General features: G+C 41.5%; 1 protein-coding gene across 2 annotated transcripts; it reads left to right on the forward strand.

Moving 5' to 3' along the window:
* The first annotated feature begins 2,187 nt into the window (after window positions 1-2,187).
* On the forward strand, window positions 2,188-20,125 carry LOC147891696 (single myb histone 1-like). Of its 2 annotated transcripts, XM_087388316.1 has the most exons (6): window positions 2,190-2,565; window positions 2,798-3,021; window positions 6,110-6,194; window positions 6,302-6,385; window positions 18,914-19,367; window positions 19,752-20,125. In XM_087388316.1, exons 1-6 carry the CDS (start codon window positions 2,416-2,418, stop codon window positions 19,796-19,798), a joined length of 1,044 nt encoding a protein of 347 aa, XP_087244442.1. In that variant the 5' UTR covers window positions 2,190-2,415; the 3' UTR covers window positions 19,799-20,125. The 2 variants fall into 2 exon arrangements, with proteins under 2 accessions (XP_087244443.1, XP_087244442.1); XM_087388317.1 differs by lacking the exon at window positions 6,302-6,385 and having other exon boundaries at window positions 2,188-2,565.
* The last annotated feature ends 695 nt before the right edge of the window (window positions 20,126-20,820 follow it).

Below are 20,820 nucleotides of genomic sequence, written 5' to 3' on the forward strand. Positions count from 1 at the left end.
TCTTCGATTCTTGTCCCAAGCTCATTAATTTGCTTAAAAAGTGCTTGCATCCAATTGAGAAAGATGCCAAGACTACCAACTTCCTCCAACTTTAGGCTATAGACTTCATGCTTTGGCATGGCTTGGGAGTGTTGCATTCGAACCCCAAACAACGTCTCTAGGATGGTCCAGTTCTTTGCTATAGTTTGCCGGTGTCAATGTGATGGAAGTAATCAGCTCCTAGTGCCCGACCCATCAGACCAATAGCCTTCTCATTTTTGTTTTCCCATGCAAGTATTCGATCCGCTTCATGACCACTACCTTTAAGTTTCTTCTCGGTACCTGCAACCATGCTCCATAATCCTTTCTGCATGAAGAGCAATTGTGTAGAGCTCTAATTGCCAAGACGAAAAATTTTTCCATTGAATTTAACAACGGTGCTCTCAAAAACTTTCTCATTCTTGACAGACTCCATGTCCACAGTGTTTGATGAATTGACAGAAACACTATAGACCTCTTGACTTCGAGTGACACTTCACAAGCTTGAAGAAATGTGGCTTTGATACCAAATGTAGGAATCGAATTGATGCTCTAGCTCAATGATCGGTTTATGAAATGAATTGAGAACTTTACACGAAATGTAAACTACCATTCAAAAGTTTGCACAACAAAGAGATATTGTGACACAGAGAATATAACAAAACACCTTCTATAAAACTAGAATATGCAATATATGACCTGGACGGACTACAATGCACCTCTACCCAGTTTGTTGATGCGTTACAAGACTCATACTAATGACATTGACCTCATTCTATCTAGCAGTTTTTAGGAGGACTCAATCGACACTCATTCGAACTATGTAGACATCTCAGGTGTAAGAACTTTTCTAAAAGAGGGCGAGCTCTATGTCGCCACACCCTAAATACTTGCCTCTACACACCGCCATGCATTCTCATGATCAACTCATTGCCATGCACAAGATAGACTTGGCTCACATGCACAAATTCGCCAATTACAATCACGTGTGTATGTGGACCAATCATCTTGCAAAAACCAGCTTGCAACACCAATCAATAAGTAGGATAGCAAAGGTCCCCCCCATGAGGGCATTCCCTAACCAGGCACATAATCCAACACCTCTAGGGGTATCTCTGTGGTAAACTATCTTGAGAAATAAATATACACATGGCAGCGTGAGATGGAATCGGAGTATTATTTTTGCAAGAAACATTCTCTTCTTTAGTTGTGCTTTCATAAGAACCCATAAGCATTTATTTCCTTCCTAGTGTCCCCATGGTTTCTTTTTTATGTCTAGGTGGATTGGATGCTATTTTTAGCACATTCTTTAACATCATGCATTAATAGCACCCTTGAGTCTTGAGTTACCCTTTCTCTATCAAGGATGATTATTCTCATTATGCACATTTGTGCCACATTGATTCATTCATCATGACACTATCTTGAAGATCATGAAGTCTCATTGCAATAACGCTAGATTTTGTTTGATGGATGTGGTGATTTCCATTACATTAAGTGCACTAGTCATCTTGACTCAACCATCTTCTCATGACGATTTTCTGCTTTGGATTAGCGTGTATTGATTGGGATTGGGAACACGTCCATTTACATGATGGTTTTGACATTGTGACAAGTCCTTTTAAGGATTGGCATACATTTTCCTTGCCATAATAACTCCATATGGTGTTATAGTTCAATTCAATTAAATTCCTACTATCGTGTTATAATGCTTCTAATGCTAATTGATCTCATCAAGGTTGTTTCCTAATTAGTTGACGTGGCAACTTCTTCTTGTTGAGCTTAAATCATGCTTTTTGGTTACTTTTTGACATGAGGGAAATGCCTAGGGGAGGCATTTCCTGAATGCGGAGGGCCCGCAGGAGGCTCCCATGATGTTGAGAGACGAGTGAGCTTCCGTTTGCTAGCTCAAGTTTTTTGAATTCTGTGCCATTTTCCTGATCTGATGTGGCGACTTGACAGACCAAGACTGATGGTGACTGGTGTAGCAAGGAGATGCAAGTTTTGACGTAGAAGAGCCGCCAATCAATCGTAAGGTGGAGGTGCTCTCCCAACCGACTACTAGTGCGGCCCTTCATGAGGGGTTAGTTGACACAACCTTGGGGGGGTGTCGTGTTGGAATATGCCCCCTGTCCCCTCTTGCAATGTTACTCTTTTTTCCATTAATTCACTTGGCTTGTGTTCTTAGTTTTTCTTTTGTTCTTGTCTTGATTTCTCTCTTTGCTTGGGCCTCTTTTCCTTGAATTGCTTTTGCTTTTGCTCTTCTGCAAGAACGCCCATAAGACAGACACAGTCTTGCAGCTCTTAAGTTTTGGGCACCTTTAGTTCGCGCTGGAGACTTGCACTGAAGCCCCCGCTTGGATGATCGGGGCTGCATTAGGCTGGGGGATACGCTAGATGGGTGCTCCAAAGCAGAAATGGACGTCGGAGGAAGAAGCTGCCTTGAGAGCTGGAGTGGAGAAATATGGCCCTGGGAAATGGCGAGCCATCCAGAAAGACCCAGAGTTTGGGCCTTGCCTGGTGACCCGATCCAACGTCGACTTGAAAGTAAGAATTCCCTTTGACAGAAATTGTGACTTCGTATTTCGCTCCTACTGATTATGTAAGCGAATTGAGTTCTGTCCTTTCGAGAACATGCTTTATGCGCGTAATTAGTTGCGTGAGGTCTGGGCCGCACGCTGTAATTCACCAGCTTTTGACGGTTTAACCATGATATATTCTGTCGGCTAGAATCTAAAGTTTTAATTATGACTTACATTCTCTCTGCCAACTCTGGCAGGACAAATGGCGAAATATGAATGTTGGGTCAGGTGGGCATGGATCAAGGGAGAAGTCGGTCAAGTCTATATCGAGGCTCAGTGCAGTGAAGGCAACAGATGAGTGCATTTCGCCCATGCCATTGGCTGTTCTTCCGGCGGAATACCCCAATGACGAGACATATGCCATTGCTGATACACTTGTTTCGTCAGACAGCTCAAAGGACAGGAAATCCTTGGGTCCAAGGTAGGATATGAACTAGCGCTATCTAATGCCATTATTGAGTAAAGATATTGAACTTTTTGGTCCATCTGATAGGTTTTTTCTAGCATATTCAAATTTGAACAATCGTGCAACCTCCGATATGATCATATTTTAGTAAAGCACTTTTGCTGTCCATATGTTAGACTGAGAATTCTGTAAAAACTCGAACAATAGCGTTCCTCTAAGCCCTAACTTCATTTATTGTATTCATAACCCATGATATGCCTTATGTAGGTTAACCCTAAAGTAATCGGCACGGGCTTGCAATGAGTTTGATGAACTATTATTGTGTTTTTTCCGATGCAACTGGAGTGTCTGCCCCTTCTGAAGAAATTATAAAAGCAAGATTGGCCTCATCAGTTTTTTTTAATCACAGCTCTCTTATTCGTCTTCTCTATGTGCATTTTTTTCTTGCTAAGTACTCTATTCAAAATCTAACGAAGACGTATGGCTTAGGGAGAAATGGTTTCAACCTTCTGAGCATTTGTGTAGCCGTATTTGAGCTTCAAGCTCTAAATCGTCCAATTGAGTTGCATCGTCTACAATGGGGTAATCCCACAGCAATGGAAGGTAAGGCTGCCTTTTGTCTACAATGGGGTAATCCCACAGTTCTGAATAGTGTGGAGTTACACACTTTTGGAGACAAATTAATCCCTCACAATCAAAGTTAAGCCCCATAGTTCAAACAATGATTTTGACAGCTGTTATGGTGTATCGTGACCCCCCAACCCCCCCCCAACCCCCCACCCCCCACCCCCCGTGTCCTCACCCTTCCTCTTACTTCTCCTCCGAAGAGTCTTGGGTAATGCTGTGACGTTAATACTGTCCTCACCCTCCAGTTACTCCTCCTAAGGAGTCTTGGTTAATGCTGTGATGTCTTTTTCAGTAGGTTTGGAGACACTGCCAGACGTAAGTCTATCTGACTCGCTTACAAAAGTCTTACTCTAGTTAAAAGTTAGTTTGCTCACAGCCAGTTTTCATGGTAGATGAAAGGACTCAAGAGCAAGTAGGTCTGTTTATCCATGTTTTGATGGAATCACAAAAAAAGTGAAGATTTTCATCCTCTGTCTTCAAGCAACTTCATTCCAATTGTTTCCTTTTCAACTTTCCATCAACTTGTTGAACATTGTTACCATGTTCTCAATCTGAGTTACGTGATCTTGGAAAAGCACTTTCAACTTTAGAGCTTGCAAGTTGAAACTTGAAACTTGAGGTTTGAAAGAGGGACTAAGAGTCAATTAAGCTTTGAAGTCCCGCGTACTAATGTAGTACATGGTGTGCAGATAGTGTTGAGGATACTAAATCAAAGATTCATAGTATTGAGTGCACTCATTCAAAGGTTCATCATATAACATGAACACTTAAATATTTTAAATGTATGACTCAAATTGGTACTTTCTAGGTTTGAAGGGCCTCTAGAAACGGGCGACATAGTGTTACTAAGGACTTTCCATGGATGTACTGTTTTGGTTCACTAAGATTTCCAGTCTGAGGTGGAGCTGCAGCACACGGCATGCCTGGAAAGCTTGGATACGGTTTCCCGATTGAGTCACGTGATTGCATGTGCGCACCTGCACACCCACTAGTCCTTTTGACTCTCAATTTAGAACAATTTTAGTCCAAAAGTGGCATTGTGAGTGCAGCTTGCATGCAAGTGTCTTATGCATGCAAAAGAGGTACTTGGGCACACATGGAGCATGAGCATGTGCATGTGCACAAGAGTTCAGCCCCAATTCACAAAGGTTCTAGGCATTGAGTCACCATTCTTGTGCATATTTGGCTATTTCTTTATCCTTGTATGTAGCTTACCCTACCTGGAGCTTTGAGATCCATTATCCTTTATCGAGACACATCATTGTAAAGGATCTCCCAATAAAGTAGCTGATTTCTTAAGCAAAATTGGTAGTTTGCTTCACAGAGATCCATTCAGAGTCCAGACCTATATGACTCTCACAGGCTTGTCTGGGAAAAATTATAAGTTGGGAATGCCCTCTTGCTAGTAAGATTAGAGAGCATTTTATTTGGAATGACATGCTTTTTCTAAAGGGTAAGGTCTATGTACCTGGGGTTGTATCATTTATGGATATGATGACAGTCCTAGTGTTGGACACCCAGGGAGACAGAGCTTTGGCCTACTTAAATGTACGTTCATTTTGCCAAAAGCTTAAAGTTGATGTAGTATTGAATGTTTGAAACTGTCAAGAGTTTCAAGTCAAAAAAGCTGAGCGCTTGAGACGAGGTGGAAATACCTGAGAAGAAGTGGCATGGTATTTCTATGGAATTTGTGGTAGGATTACCACGGATCTCTTGTGGGCAGGATATAGTTTGCTGGCTCATTCGTATAAGAGTTAGTATTTCAGCTACACAACTTAGTGACTTGTTTGTTGAGAAGTTGGTTAGCTTGAATAGCTTGCCCACTTAATAGTCAGTGATAGAGATGCCAAGTTTATGGGAATTTCTGGCTATTGATGTTCAGGAAATCGGATACTTACTAGCTCAAGCCTCAGTATGAATTCAGCTGATCATCTTAAATAGGATAGATAGGTTGATTGGGTCAGTCAGACTTTGGAAGACATGGTTTGGGCATACGTCTCCGATTGAAAACAGTATCTTCCATTGTTGAGGTTGTTAGAGTGGTAAGGATTCGATTTGGGCATAGCCTTGTGAGAGTTTGGAGTCTAGCCATGTGCTTGGGGGTGGCTGGGAGGGTCGCCTGCTGATATTTTTAATGTTTTGCTGATTGTGTTTATGGTTAGATCCTAGTGGGGATGCATCACATTTCTCGTCAATAAAAACAGAACATCATTGAGATTCACAATTTCCTTCAATGTTTCAATACCGTAGATGTGGTATTTTCAGGTTGCCAGCCCATGACGAGGATCTTTATTTGTTTCTCGATTAGCAGCTGTATTTGTACTAAAGGAGATGTGTGCCTAAGTTTTATTTCTTCTTGAATGGTCAATGTTTGTACACATCTTCCCTGCAGCAAAGCAATGCTATGGTCTCATCAATACCAATATCCCTACTGTGATGAGTAACTCTTCCTGCTTGTTTGTCTTTTGCTGTCCAGATACACTGATTTGGTACTTGATGCAATTAATGAATCAAAAGACCCAGATGGTTGCAGCACCTCTGCAATTACATCCTTTATTGAGGTTAGTTTTATGTCTGAGAAATTCCCAATTGCTTGTGCTTGAGAGTTTGACTGGAATTGTGTTTTGCAATGGTAAAGTGGCTAATACTCTCTTGATGTGAAATTTAGGCCCATCATACGGTGCCCTCCAACTTCAGAAGACTTTTAAGCTCAAAGCTAAGAGATATGGTCAATCAAGGAAATCTCATAAAGGTTTTTCCATCTTCTGCTATTCATCACATTTCGTTAGGTTCTCTTGCCATCCTCAAAGCCAACTAGAATTTTTGTTTCATACTCTTAACAAAAATGAGGAGAAAGTGAGGAAAGAAAAGTGTGAAAAAATCAAAGATTTTTCATGGCTTTTGCTACACATTATCCCCCTGCCTTGAAGCTACAAGCTTAGAGATTTTGTGGGGCAGGGTGAGATGCAGCATAGTATCTGCCGGTCTTTTTATTGTGGTGTCAGGCTTGGGAAAAATTTTGAATCTATATTTTGCATGAGCATACACGTGGATGTTTCCCACAATCGGGGAAGAGGGGTTGTAAGTTGTAGTGTAAACCTTGTTGGACATTGGCTCTTCTTCCAATAGAGCATGAGGAGTATATTCTTTCCAATGTACTTTCAAAATTTATTCTTGAACATTAAGTGTCAAGAAAAGTATCCAAGGGAGCACCTATCAATCATGATCATAGGGATTATTCATTTTCCACAGTTGATTTATGGAAGCCGTCTGTGTATGTATGTTCACTTACCTATCTATAGAGGACTGACCTTTACATTGGGCATGCAAACATTTGTGGCACCGGAACAATTATCAATAATCATAAGTAATTCATGCCATGTATTGGGATAGGCTTGTCAGGACATGAGGCCAGGAGCTTGATCAAATTGGCAGCTTAATGGTTTTGTATGGAGCAAACCATTTCCTTGGGAGCGATAAGTTAAGCTTCCTGCTTGTTTTATGAATGGTGTAGTTACTGTGATGATTGCATCCGAGATTGGATGTTCCAAGTTGATCTATTACTGCCTGTAGTTCTTATAGGGGCCTTTATTTAACTCTTGGGTTCCCTTATTTTATCAAGTTTCTGAAATAAGGAAACATTTAGTGCTTCTTGCCTGTGATCTTGCTACAAGTTCTGCATGCATCCGTTAATGATATCTTGGCTTTTCCAGGACCACAATTGCAGTGTTCATGGAAAGAGGTTCCATTGCAGCACTGGTAGCACTTATTGGCCTGACATGGTAGCATTTACTGGCCTGACATCAAAATTGCGGGTGTCTAACATTTAAGTTAACCTACATGGAGGTTCTCTGTGTCCACCTCATTACACAGAGGCAGCTTTCTGCATCTTGCTTATCAGATGACAATTTACCTAATTACTATCATCTTCAAGTGCCTTCGATTGAAGGCTCATTGGGGTTTGGGACATGTGTTTCCTTAGCTCTGCTCATGAGTACAAACTTTATTTTACTCCAGGATTTTGACATCCTTTTTTAATGCTCTGGGTAATGACTGAGCTGCCAAACTAAATTGTACATTTACTGGAAATGAGAATGAGAGACAGATCAATATTCATCTGCAGAATGAGAAATCCTGAGCTCATTTAAGCTGGATCATCGTCTTTTAGGTATAGGAGCCACTAGAGGCTTTATAGCAATCAGTAGCATTGCAGCCTTATGGATCAATCAAGAAGAAGGTGACAAGAATTATGAGAGTTGTTAATAACAATTACCAGGCCCTAACAATCCATATCCTGTTCTTCAGCTTTCTCCATTGTTATCATTTAGGGCTTTGTGGTTAGTTACTTTGCAGTCCTAGTTTTTCAAGAAATTTCCCTAATGAGTCGTATTCTCTGCCCAATCTTGTTTCATATTGGGCATGCTTTGTGTAAAACTTTGGCGTAATTCCTTTGCTTCTTTAATTATTCATATCTCCAACTCATTCCTAGGCCACTATTATGCTACTTAGAAGGGGTGCCAATTGACGGGCTTACACAGCGATTTAATCTAGTAGTACTCCTAGGTGTTCCAAATTTGTTATGGCTTCTTTCTGTTTCTTAAAGTACTTTCAGTTTCACGGGTTCAACACAACTCTGTATTATAGTACTCAGCAAGAAGCAAAATACAATTTCAAACTTCCTTTATAATGCTCCTCCATGACACAGGGAATGGCCCACAACATGTAGGAGGCCACAAATTTGAAGGACAAAGAATTCAACATGATTTTTCCATCAGAACCAGACAGAACACGATGGGCCTGTGGAATTCTGTCAGTAATCAATTTTGCGCGGCCCCCCTAATAAAAATAAAAAAATAATTTAAAAAACACAAAATGAATTAAAAAAATACAGCAAGGTATTTCCTTTTCGCTGTGTCTTATGCACAGGTGGGAAGTATATTTTTCTACCTGCATGATGATGAGAATTGGCAGAGGAGGAGGAGCCATGAAGAGGCATTCAAGAAGTTGCTCCTCCCTGATGACAAGACAAAGTATCTGTGATATTTCAGTGCAAAACTTAAAGAATGTCTAGCAGTCTGTATGCAGGGAATGGGCATCTCGGATGTTGCACTTGATGCAATCAAGAATGTTGGACTGTAGAACAACAAAAATCTGAACTTGTATGCTTGGATATATTCTGAGAATGAACGCCTCAAAAATATGCTTGAGGATAAGCTTCTGCCATCAGAGTATTTCAGCTTGAAGTGCGGGAATTAAGACAAGGCAGCCCCCCTGCACCGGATTCCAAGGCAGTGGAAATGGTTTAGAATGCAGCACTTAAGACCCAAAGGCCAAAGGAGATGGAGGAAAAAATGACAGCCAAGATTGAGGAAGCACTCAAAGAGGCTAAATCATGGTCACAGGTGGTTAAGAGACATGGACCTGAAAGTCACCCATGAGACTTTCAAGGAGGATACCTAGAGGAAAATGGTGGGTAAGGAAAGGGATGCAGTCAGCCCAATGGAAGCAGCTCGAGAATGCGTGAAAAGGCCAAATTGAGAATGTTTGGAGGGTGGGGAAGGATGAAACAAGAGAGAAACCGTTGATCATCAAGTTTAAGCATGCCAAACAAGACAAGGGGACATATTGGAAGGAGACTCAATGGACCTGAGCCCCCATATGAGGAGGCAAGGGGTCAATAGATATAGGGGTTGGTATGGGTAGGTACACGGCACCAGATCTGCAACAGAGCTAAATTTGAGGGTGTTTGTGGCTCTGTCACCAGAAAACGCGTTTCAGGCAGTAGAAACGTTTCTGCCCGAAACGTTTCTAAGAAACGTGCAAAACATGAGTTTTTTTGAATTTTTTAAAATAAAAAATACACTATTTTTATTATTTATATAAAATACACTAATTTTACACGTTTTTAGACGAAACGTTTGTCAAAATCTCAAAACGTTTCTAGAAATGTTTCTCGAAACACGTTTCTAGAAATGTTTCTTGTGACACTGGAACTTTGTGGTTTAGGTTTGCACACAGCAGCTCTAGTTTTATGCTTGTTGGTGCAGAGTTAGGTCAGGTGATTGCGCACCTGCTAACTGGGTACTCGGCTGCAAAAGACAGGTCTGCAGACATGTAGGTCAACCAACCAGGACGTGGGCTCAATTCTGCCCAGGGCACGGCAACACTGACCAGGTCTGGTCATCGCATACCGCGGCTGGCTGCCTTAGGCTGGCCAGATCTGGGGTTCAGGTTGGCGTGAACCTGGCCTCTCCAGCCACTGTATAGTGGCCGTCATGTGGGCAGCATGGAAGGCTGTCACAGGGGCAGGACTCATGCCCTGGATTAGGGCTGACTATAGGGTTGTACAGCCAGCCATGGACCCATGGTAAAGGGCAACAGAGGCAAACAATGTCATGGGGCATCTGCAGCCCATGGCATGCTTCGTCTACTGCCAAAGGCAGCTACAGCTGCCTAAAGCAGCAGCAACAAACATCAGTACAGGTATGGACTGCCATGCAGAAGGCTGTCACGGGCAGGACTCATGCCCTGGATTAGGGCTTACTATGGGTTGTACAGCCAGCCATGGACCCATGGTAAAGGGCAACAGAGGCAACCAATGTCATGGGTCATCTGCAGCCCATGGCATGCTTCGTCTACTGCCAAAGGCAGCTACGGCTGCCTAAAGCAGCAGCAACAAAGATCAGTACAGGTATGGACTGCCATGCAGGCAGCTGTACAATCAGCAGCAACAGATGGGCTGCATACAGTAGCCATGCAGAGCCATACTGAGCCATACGGGGCTGTACAGAAGGCAACAGAACAGGTTGGCAGCAGCAGCAGTGTAGGTCAGCAGCAGTACAACTTGCTAAGTATGTCTTCCTTTTGTTTTTCCAAAAGTTTTTGTTACCTCTTTTTTCTTCTCTTTCATTTTCTCTTTTATTTTCTGTGTAGTTTTTTGGACGTTAGAACATCAAAAAACCTAAATTTGTATGATTGGATATATTCTAGTCTTACAAAGGTATATATAGTTTCGGATAATTTGTGTTTGGTTAGCTTACTAAAATTCCCTGGGTTCATTTACGTTCCGTCCAAGATTTAGAATACTATTGTATGTGAAAACAGCATTATTGAAATGCAGAAATGTGCTAGGTGACTAGCTCTAATAGGGGGTAATTTTCGTTTCAGTCTTGTTGTGTCTGCCTTCTAGTCTCTCTCTCTCTCTCTCTCTCTCTCTCTCTCTCTCTCTCTCTCCCCTTTTTATTTTTGAGTTGTAAATCTGTGTGTGGATGAAAGTTATTGTTGTTTCTTTATATTTAGTTGTGGCTATTTTGAATTTCTAAGTGGTAATTGAATAGTAAAGCTCGACTCTGACAAGTATGAGTCTTGCTTTATTTTCCATCGTCTTATTTGATTCTCTCTTGGAGTAATAGCCTCACGTCGACCTAGATTGTGAGGGTTGTGTTTGTGTGCAAAATGAAAGAGTTCAGTCTTATCCTGATTCAAGCCATTGTAGACACTCAAAACTGCCATGCTAGGGGTATAAAGAGGCCATCTCTTGCCCGAAGGAAGACAATGCCCACGAAGAAGAAGAGACCAGTTAGGCTTGTGGACAAGCTAAAGTCAGTTGATTCAGGAACTGGGGAGGGGGGGCTGGTGGAGAGGAGTTTACACAGGAGCCAGAAAGTAATTATGTATTCAGCCTTTTGACTCTTTAAAGCTGAGATTGTATCAAATTTGAAGACAGTTTTGGAGGATGGAATCAGCTCCTTGGAAAAGGACAAGGGTGCATTTCAGCCAGCTTTTGAGCTGAATTTAGCAAAGGAGGAGGAGCAAGTAAAGAACAAGATGAATGATAGACCTACTGAAAGGAAAAAGCCCCGAAGGATTTACAGGGACTGAACATATGTTCCAGGACAGTTATGATGTTAAGGACTTTATAGAAAAGGATGAGTATATAGAATATGATGAAGAGGAATTTGGAGAGGAGGAAACATTGTTCTAAAGAAATAGAGCTTCATGGAAGGAGATATAGGCTGATACGTTCCGAGGATTTCAGTTCTTCATTGGATTTAGATGATCATTTCAGACGTCTAGATAGATAGACAATATCAAGTTGAGAGAGAAACATTACCGATATTGAAGTATAATGGTGATCATAGGCCTGAGACACTCGAGGGTTGGTGACAGAGCTTGGGTACTTATTTTGCAAGAAACAAAGAAAGAAAGTTTATTAAAGTCTTCGAAAGACCAAAGGGTCTAAAAAGAACTTTGCTACTCTTTTGCTTGCGGATTCAACAGTGTTATGGCATCAACCACTTCAGTTCCAAGGCACTGTTTTTGAAACTTGGAACGGACTCAAGAAACAAATAAGACGGCACTTCTTGTCTCTAGAGTTTGAGAGGTATATGTTTTTTGAGCGATAAAGTCTTAACCAAAGAATGGGAGAGTCTGTTAGAGGTTATACATGTTTCTGAAAGTACCAACTTTTCACCTGGTCACACAAATTGAGCAGTCCCGAAAGTTTCGAAGTGGTTTGTCTAAGAGTGTCCAAAGAAAAGTCTGATGTTTTGATGCAACAGATCTGAAGAAAATGATTGCTTTGACAAACAGAGTCGAAGAGAAGAGGGACGAGGGAGGAAGGTTTGCCATGGGAAGAGATAGACCAGAATTCAGAAGAAAAGAGACATATCTCAGCAAAATATACCAAGGTATTTTCAGAATAGTATACCGAATCAGTAAATCAAGAACCTGAAAAAGTTCAGAAAGGAAGGATTATGTTTCTGGTGTGATGGAGTCCATACATTTCTAGATTGTCGATTTTGAATATTCAGAGGACAAAAATCAGTAATCAAGAACCTGAAAAAGGAAGGGTATAGGTTAAGGAGGTTGCTCGAAGAGAGAAAGGAGATAATCCAGCCACACTTTTTAAATTTTGGGGGGATGTTGGTGAAAAGCTAGCATTGTTTCTTTTTTATGTGGGATCTACACATGATATTATTTCTCCAGAGTTAGCTTCTTCTCTTGGACTAGTGCCAGATCTAGATCTTGCAAGACATGCTTCAGGAATTCTGCATGTCTTCTAATTCGGAGTAAGCTGAGAATTCATATTCAGGAATATTTAGACCATCTTGAATTTGTGGTGGGTCCATTGGCTGATGTGGACGTCATTTTGGGATAGCTGTGGCATTATCAGATGCAGCCTCATATGATAATCGTGAGAAGACTGTTGCTTTCTGGTAATGAGGACGAGACATCATTATTTCAGTTGCAGTTTTAGGAAGTCTCATCCCTATGGTTATTGAGGTCAATTTCCAAATCTTTTTCAGGAGCAATGTATTCATATTCGATTTACGTACGGGAGGCTGAGACCAATGAGGATAGTCTCACCTTGGAGAGGAGGCAGTTCTTTACGGATATTGTTTTCCAAAGGACTTACCACCTAAGGGGCATGAGGACTTGAGCACAGATTTGATTCCCGGGAGGACAACACCGAATCATAAGGTGAGCAAGTCACAACGAGATGAAATCCAAAAGGAGGTTGTATTAAAGTGAAACAAAGATTTATAGAAAGAAAGAAAGGTGCACTCTTCTCAAGGCTTGGAAGCAATTATCTTGCGCATGTTGGCAATTGATTCTCAAAGTATCTAGCATTCTTTGCCATTTCTTATGTCCTATTATCTGGGATTCAACATATTTGCATGCTAAGTCAGCTGCAACCAGCTGCTAAGTATCTTCTTCATTAAGAATGAAAAAGGGGACACAGAGCATTTAAAAGTGGCATTTGACCTCTAAAGGAGAATCACTTTACGCCAAGAAGAGTAAATTCTTCCTATTTGAGATACGAATTATTGGTCACATTGTGTCAAAGGGATCTAGATAAGTTGAAAGTTAGTCTTGAATGGCTGATCTCAAGAGTTAGATCTTTTCTTTGTCTATGTAGAAAGTTCTAGATAAGTTGAAAGTTATTCTTGAATGGCTGATCTCAAGAGTTAGATCTTTTCTTTGTCTATGTTGTTTCCATCCACATCGATTCACACATAAGCTTCTCTGTTGTGTGATCTGACGAAGAAGACAAGAGCTTTCACTTGGGGAGCAAAAGAGAAAGGGGCATTTGGGGAGCTTAAGAAAGCCATTACTCCAGCACTAGCGTTGATAATGCCAGATTCACAAAAACCCTTGTGGTTCAGGTAGTTAGGGGTTTTGTTGGAGCATGTCTCCTAACAATGTTTATGGAAAGGAGTTGCTTGCTTGTAATGCATGCTTTTCATGTTTGGAAGCATGATTTCCGTGGAGTCGGCTATCTCATTCAGACTGATTATCAATGTGTGCGCTATTTTGTTAACTCAACCCTTGTTAGAGAACAGTAAAGGTTAGCCAAATGCATGCATTCCTAGTTCTGGACTATTCCAATTTCCTATTCCCTTGTGGGTGTCCCCGTAGTTCTCTTTTACCAATGCAAAGCAAAGTAGAAAAAACATGTTCTACTTAACCAAAGTCAGCTTTCTTTGACAGAAGTGAAGCTAATAAAGATTCCTCTTTATTTCTTGGGAGAAGCACCAATTGGTGACCCCTCTCGCTCCTACTCTCTCTCTCTTTCTACAGCTGATCGTATACCAGTTTAATCGTTTAGTTTTTCTCTGCTGTTCGTGATTTCCAGCCACCAGGCGAAGTACTCCAGCAAGGCGATTTTTTCCATGAAGCTGCTGATTCCTGGTGCTGTGGATTGATTTCCAGCTACTTGTGTGTGTGTGCTTTCAAGTGCGAATTGATCAGAAGGCTGCAATTTGTATGTAAAAGCTGGGTTTGAAGTCCAGGTTTGAGGTTTCAAAACCAGAAAAATATGTATTTGTTGAATGGACCAAATCATATACAAAAGCTATGTCCAATGTACCACCCTCTATCAGCGGAGTGCTGACTAGATGTCGACCCCTGTACACACAAAAGACTGTTCTCCTACCTCCTTGGCCATTCCAAAACTCTTAGCCTGCAATGCTCTCCTAGAGATTATGTGGGCCTTGTATGTCTGCACTGTAATCTCCTACTCCTCTGGACAGACTTCTTACTTTGCTGCTCCTACTCGCCACGATCCAGGTCTTCCACTGCTCCTTTGTCTGATCCTGGAATCTGCAAGAACCTGAGAAGTCTTTTTGCTGCATATCACCTTTCCTGAGCATCGAATAGTGGGCTGGACTGGTCCCTGAAGTGGCCAGAAATGTCCAATTTTGAATTCCCTGAAGTATACAAATGCCCCAGCCAAGGGGGCTTTTAATAGGCTGGAGTCTCCATCCCTGAGCTGGCCGACTAGGTCAGCCAACTAACCGACCTTGTCGGCCAGCCAACCAGCCAGCCATTGAGCCCTATATATAGGCCCTGGGGCTGCTCCTTGCAGCCCCTGTTGCAGTCCCTCCTAGCCTCATGGCAGCCTGCCACTGGCCTGCATGTGTGCTTCTTGTTCCAAGATCCTAGGTCCACTGAATCATGGCCCAGAACTTTCGCGTGGCAGTCCAGCTCTCCATGTCTTTGCAAAAGTACTCGGACCTGTCCCATATTGATGCGACTCTGTTCTGATACAGATCCTGTCCTTTCCAACAGCCAGGTACTACCCTTGGTGCTCTCCAATTGGTAGCCCTATGTGCTGCCCATGTGGCAGCCCTGATTTTTCCCCCACTGGCTCCTCTTTTTGGGGCTCACAGATGGGGAGGTGACCACCTAAACTCCAACAAGACTTTGGTAAGATAAAAAAATTTGTGTCGGGCAAATTTCCTTGCTGCAATTAATTTTCAGATTCAACATATAAAAGGAAATCTTTGGTTTTCAGTAGTTTGGATGGAGTTGAGTTCACAAAGATTATTATTTACGTGATGGATATCTCTGGAATCAAAACAGAATTTGTGTTACCAAAAGATGAAGTTTTTGCAGCTGATCAATTTATTGAAGATGAAAAATCACCCTATGATATACATGAGGAAGCACATCATGTAGTCACAAGAAGGCTAGAGAATGCCTGCTAATAATAAACAACGAGGGCAGGAATGTATAAAGAAGGTGATTGGGAATTGCTGAGATTCCATAAAGCAAGGCTTGAAACAAGCCAGGTAACAGGGTTATCGACGTTAAGCTTGCTTGACACTATTGCTTTTCATGTCAGTCTATTAAAGCATTATGAGGGGCCTACACCGGCATCTTTCTTGGATGAGCCTCAATCAGAGATTATTGATAAAGATGAAACCATATTACCAGCATAGATACTTTTTCATCAGGTAATTGTACGCGTGGTGGTCGCTATGAATGCAAGTATCTTCTTTAATTTCAGAATTACCCTACTACTGATGCTAAGTGAGTAGATCAACATTATCTTTTTGAGTACCCTCACTTGATTCAGCTTTATGAAGAAGCACTGCAGTTGACTACTTCTGCTTAGTAGTTTTCAATTGAGGACAACTTCTTTAGTGATGAAGGGAATGTAGCAAATCATCATTTCTATGGGCCCTATTTTTCCATCTCTTTTTATTTTCATGTGATCTACTTATTTTATATTTGTGCACATTACAGATCATGCGTGTTTTATTTTATATGTGTGCACATGTTACTGACCACACGTATGAGTGTTTGCATGAGTTCTCTTGTTAGAGGACTATCATCATCAATTTCAATGCATGATCATTATCATTACAGAGTTGTCTTCTTTTTTCCCATGGTTTGTATACCTTGAGTTACACCATCGAACTTCGGTGTGCTGGAACATGCTCCAATCTCTCATGTGGTAATGAACTTCTTAAGGTCATTGTGTGGGACTTGTGACCCATGGACTACATTAGCCCATATAGAATGTTATGAAGTAGAGGTCCTTGAAATATGAGCTTGAATGAAGACCCGCTTCTCATCCCAGCCAGCTCTTCTTTTTCGGGTATGGAGAGGGAGAGGTGTGGGTCCTCAGAGAAGGTGATGCATACTTGTGAATTGGACTGTGCTTTGTGACGCGGTGGGCTGCTTCGTGGACAGAGACTGCTAATGGGTAGCATAAATTGTGGCTGCCTGCAGTCGTGGGATGTTACTACCCGCGCATGACTTGATTTTCGGTGACTGTTCAAAGCGGGCTGTTGCAACAATTCATGAACTTGAAGGTGGCTGGCAGGAGGGTTTGTGGCCCATGACAACTAGTACATGCTTGTTGACCTGACCTTTGTGGGTGGTTAAATCAGACTGGTGGCCCGGCCCTATGTGGGTAGTCACATCTTATTGGTGACTCGGCCCTGGTTACATTTGAGTTCATGCTTGATCGTGCTAGGCCCATGGGGTGTGTTGGAACGTGGTTCAATCTCTCATGTGGTAAATGATCTTGGGGGGGCTTAAGGCCCTTGTTCGATACTTGTGACATGTGACTTGGGGGACATTAGTTTCTGAAATGGAGGTCCTTGAATATATGACCTTGAATGTTCTCATTTCAACCAACTCTTTTTGGGGTGTGGGGATGCGAAGCATGGCTAATCTATAATTTGCAGGGTTGTCTAAGTTTGTAGAACTTCATGTTTCTTTACTAGATCACCCTCCATCTATCAGCGTGCTTCACAGGATTGCTCTTCATACCCACTACGTTTTTGAACTCAATCATAGGGCTTATACACCCTGAGTTTCTAGTACCTTCCCACCCTCAAGCTTGAGGTCTACACCAATCCCACAGCTTGGATTCCATTTATACTCACCCTCAAGCCACAAGTATAGTTTGGTGTATCCCATACCACTTGCACTTGTGCAGAGGGTGGCTATGTGACAATTTACTATGCCTTTCGGTAGCTTCAAAAGAGTTATGGGTCTCTTATCCTTAGAATAATGTCATGAGTTGATGTCAACATTGTGACTATCACCTTATCTTTACTAAAATAGGCATAAGCAAGCAACCCAATCATAAGAATCTATTGAAACCCATTTTGTCAACCTTACTGTACTATGTAACATGGGATTATCTAAGGACATGATTGAACTTTCATTAGCCATTTCTTTAAATTCTAAACTGCACCATTGTTAACTTTGGCCTTCTTGTTTGAAGCTTTGTTATTCCAAGAGCTTTATATAAGTTTACACTTAGGTGTGGATTTGTGTGATATGAATTTTAGCATGTCCCTACTATTCTTGTTGAAATCAATGGTCTAATTGTCCTTGTCAATAGCCTGGTCCTATTATATCCACATGGTATTGTTCCTCGAACCACACACCGTGTCATATTATATGCAGAGCCAGCAGCTTGAATCTAGCTTGTACTATGTATCTTTGACTTGGTTGACCACGTGTATGATGAAATACATTTTTGGACTTCAGTTTTGAGTCTTCACTCTCTTGTATTGCTTATTTGTCATTAGGGGTTCTACAGTACTATACAATTCTTATCTTTCTCTATGCGACGATGTGATGTTCCCCTCACTCTGAAACTTTTCCTTGTTTCTATGGCTATCTTTTCCCTGTGCAAAATTTTTTCTTGTCACTATGCTTCTGGTACTTGTGAAGAGTGATATTTCTGTCTTAATATTTTGGAAAATCATGTGTCTGAAAGCAGGGAATTTGAAAAGAAAGTGTTAATAGCTTGCTCAATGAAAGAGTGATATATTGCTAGATAATCAATAAAGTATGCTGGATCACCCATGCCACTCATTTTGAATGTATTGTGCTTGCCCGGAATACCTTTCAGTGCCTCTTGCCACATTTCAATTGATGTTGACATTTGGGAATGACACTATTTACTCATCTAATTTTAATGGGAAACCTTCAGGAAAATTGACTTGGGCACTAAACCATGGGAGAGAAAAAACCTTTTGTGCTTGGGGTCTTGTGCTTTAGTATGATTCCAGGTTGTTACCATCAATCTTCATGATTTTATTTGCAAATACACTAAAACAGTAGTGCCATTTTCCACACGTTAATGTTATTTAGTAATCCAACCTAACTAAAATGAAAAGATCCTCTTTTGAAGAATTCATTTACCAAGAGTTCCCGTCAAGGCACATCCAAAAGCCTTTACGTTCTTCTAGCAAGGACAGTATTATCATCCGGCAGGCACATCAATCCAATTATCTACGAGAATTTATAGCTTGCTCTCTAGTGAACGACTGCTCTCTTGGCATATTGGATTCTACATATACATATATATGTTTTTTCTGCATTGACTTGAAAACCATTGACTGAGTTCTTTCAAAGAAGATGCTATAGTTTTGAATGCTTTTTGGACATGGTGAAGTCACAACTTGTTGTGATTGATGTTGATATATTGTGATCTCCTTTGAAAATTTGTGAATGAACCTTGCAGTCCAGACAAAATTTCAAAGTGAATGTTGCTGGGCCAGCTTCCAAAGATGAAGCACCATTGCAGCTAGAGGGTGATGACGGCAATCAGAATGCAGAAATGAACAGGGAAATCGGCAAACGTATGCGAGGGTTGGTGAAGAGCGATGAGCTAGAGTCTCCAACTGACAGGCCTTTGCAGGACTTTAATGATGCCAAACGAACGCTGAGGCATGTCAAGAAATTAAGAGGTGACCAGGGTATGAAGAGAGCCAGATTGGATGTTGATTTTGCAAGGTCAAAGTTGAAGACAGCTGAAGAAGCTGCTCGAGCAGCTGCTTTAGCTGTTGCAGAAGCTGAAGCTGCAGCTGCTGCAGCAGAAAAGGCAGCCAAGGAGGCCGAAGCTGCAGAAGCTGAAGCCGAAGCGGCTGAGATTGCGGCGGAAATAGCAGCCCTATCTGCTCGCACTCCCAAAAAAGGTATGCATGTGCAGATGGGTGGCACTGTGTGTGCGCATGTGCAGATGGGTGGTAGTAGGGTGATAGGTGAGTGGCTGTGGGTGGGTGCATGAGTGCTTCCATGGGCTGGTTTGGGGGGTGGGAGGCACTGGGTTGTATGCCTGCATATATTGCATGTGACTGTACAAGCATGTGTGAGGAAACAGGGACATATTGGAAAATGCTGGCATGGAAGGGAGGTGTGGTGCGTTTTTGCATGGGTAAGGTCAAGGTTGATTTTACCCTTTATTTTGTACCGGTCAGGTCTTGGGAGTCTCATCAATAGTACAGTATTTTGTCCAGAATTTGCCAAACTGTATGGTATTTGTGAGTCTGTGACTGATATCTCACTTGTGTGAATAGCAGTTCGTGGAGTCGCTTTTGCTGTGGAAGAGGTAGCAGTTGCAGGTTAACATGACATAAAATTACTTCCATATGTTGTAGAGGGTTGATTGTCAATCTATTGGTTGGCGTTTCGGTTGTTTGGTCACTATGTAGAGGCATGGCTGTATCCAGGTTTATACACAAGAATGGCCCTGTTTCTCATCCTCCAATCTCTGTGGAGGCTGCTTATATCTCAGGTTGTAGGAGTCTCAAGACACCAAGCATTAAACTCTTTATCTTTGTTTCCTTTCTTTTTTCTTTGTTTGGGGGGGGAGAGAGGAAAGGTAATGAAGGATGCTCCAGGTTGATGGGACAAAATTCTCATCTTTTTTGAGTGTAATGCTTTACTTAAGTAATGAACTAGCTAAACTGGGATAACATAGTGTCCAATGTACACAAAAGTAGTTAAAAGAAATTCGAATTTAATGATTGCAAAAATTTCTTTTGTCCAGTTGATGTATCAGAGTATTTTGCCTGAAATATATTGTACGTTCGAACATTATTTGAATTGTGCAAAGAAGAATGTGTGAGAAAATGTTTTAGGAGACATCACCTAACTTGAACCCAGAAGCTGATTTAGAGAACTGGAGTGAGAATATGGAGTTGTGATTCCATGTGAAGCGTTATGGAAATTATTAGAGTGGGACAGGAAAGGAGTAGCTAAAGTTTACAATATTGGCAATTTACACTCAAAAAGTGTGGAAGCATGTTTTAGGTTTGTTTAACCTTAGAACAGCAGAGTAGAAATATTTAAAAGCTGATCTGTTGCAAGCATGGGCACAATTTACTTGGTATCAACAAAGTACCTCTTGTTTCTCTCTTATCATGTTTCGGGAGGCAGTTCACCTTGATGTGCCTAGTTACTGTACTTTAATCAAATTTGATGGCCATAGATCAAACCAAACTGCAATTGATGTACTCATTTAGTTGAGGTTTCAATACGCATTTGAAAGGGTTATATGTTAGCTCACTGGTTGTCTTTCATGCATTTGTGGAGATGGCATTCAGGGAGCTTATCTTCAGCATTGACTGAAGTTTTGCACTGCACTTG

Source organism: Dipteris shenzhenensis, chromosome 17 (assembly GCF_047967505.1).
Source record: "Dipteris shenzhenensis isolate YYH24624 ecotype China chromosome 17, Dip_SZ_1.0, whole genome shotgun sequence".
Classification (NCBI taxonomy): domain Eukaryota; kingdom Viridiplantae; phylum Streptophyta; class Polypodiopsida; order Gleicheniales; family Dipteridaceae; genus Dipteris; species Dipteris shenzhenensis.

What these genes read in the sequence shown, in the direction of transcription:
- LOC147891696 (XM_087388316.1), top strand. Translation starts at nt 2,416, where the DNA reads ATGGGTGCTCCAAAGCAGAAATGGACGTCGGAGGAAGAAGCTGCCTTG. An exon ending in CAATTACATCCTTTATTGAG is followed by an intron (nt 6,195 to 6,301) that starts GTTAGTTTTATG and finishes TGTGAAATTTAG; the next exon opens with GCCCATCATACGGTGCCCTC. An exon ending in TGCTCGCACTCCCAAAAAAG is followed by an intron (nt 19,368 to 19,751) that starts GTATGCATGTGC and finishes TGTGAATAGCAG; the next exon opens with TTCGTGGAGTCGCTTTTGCT.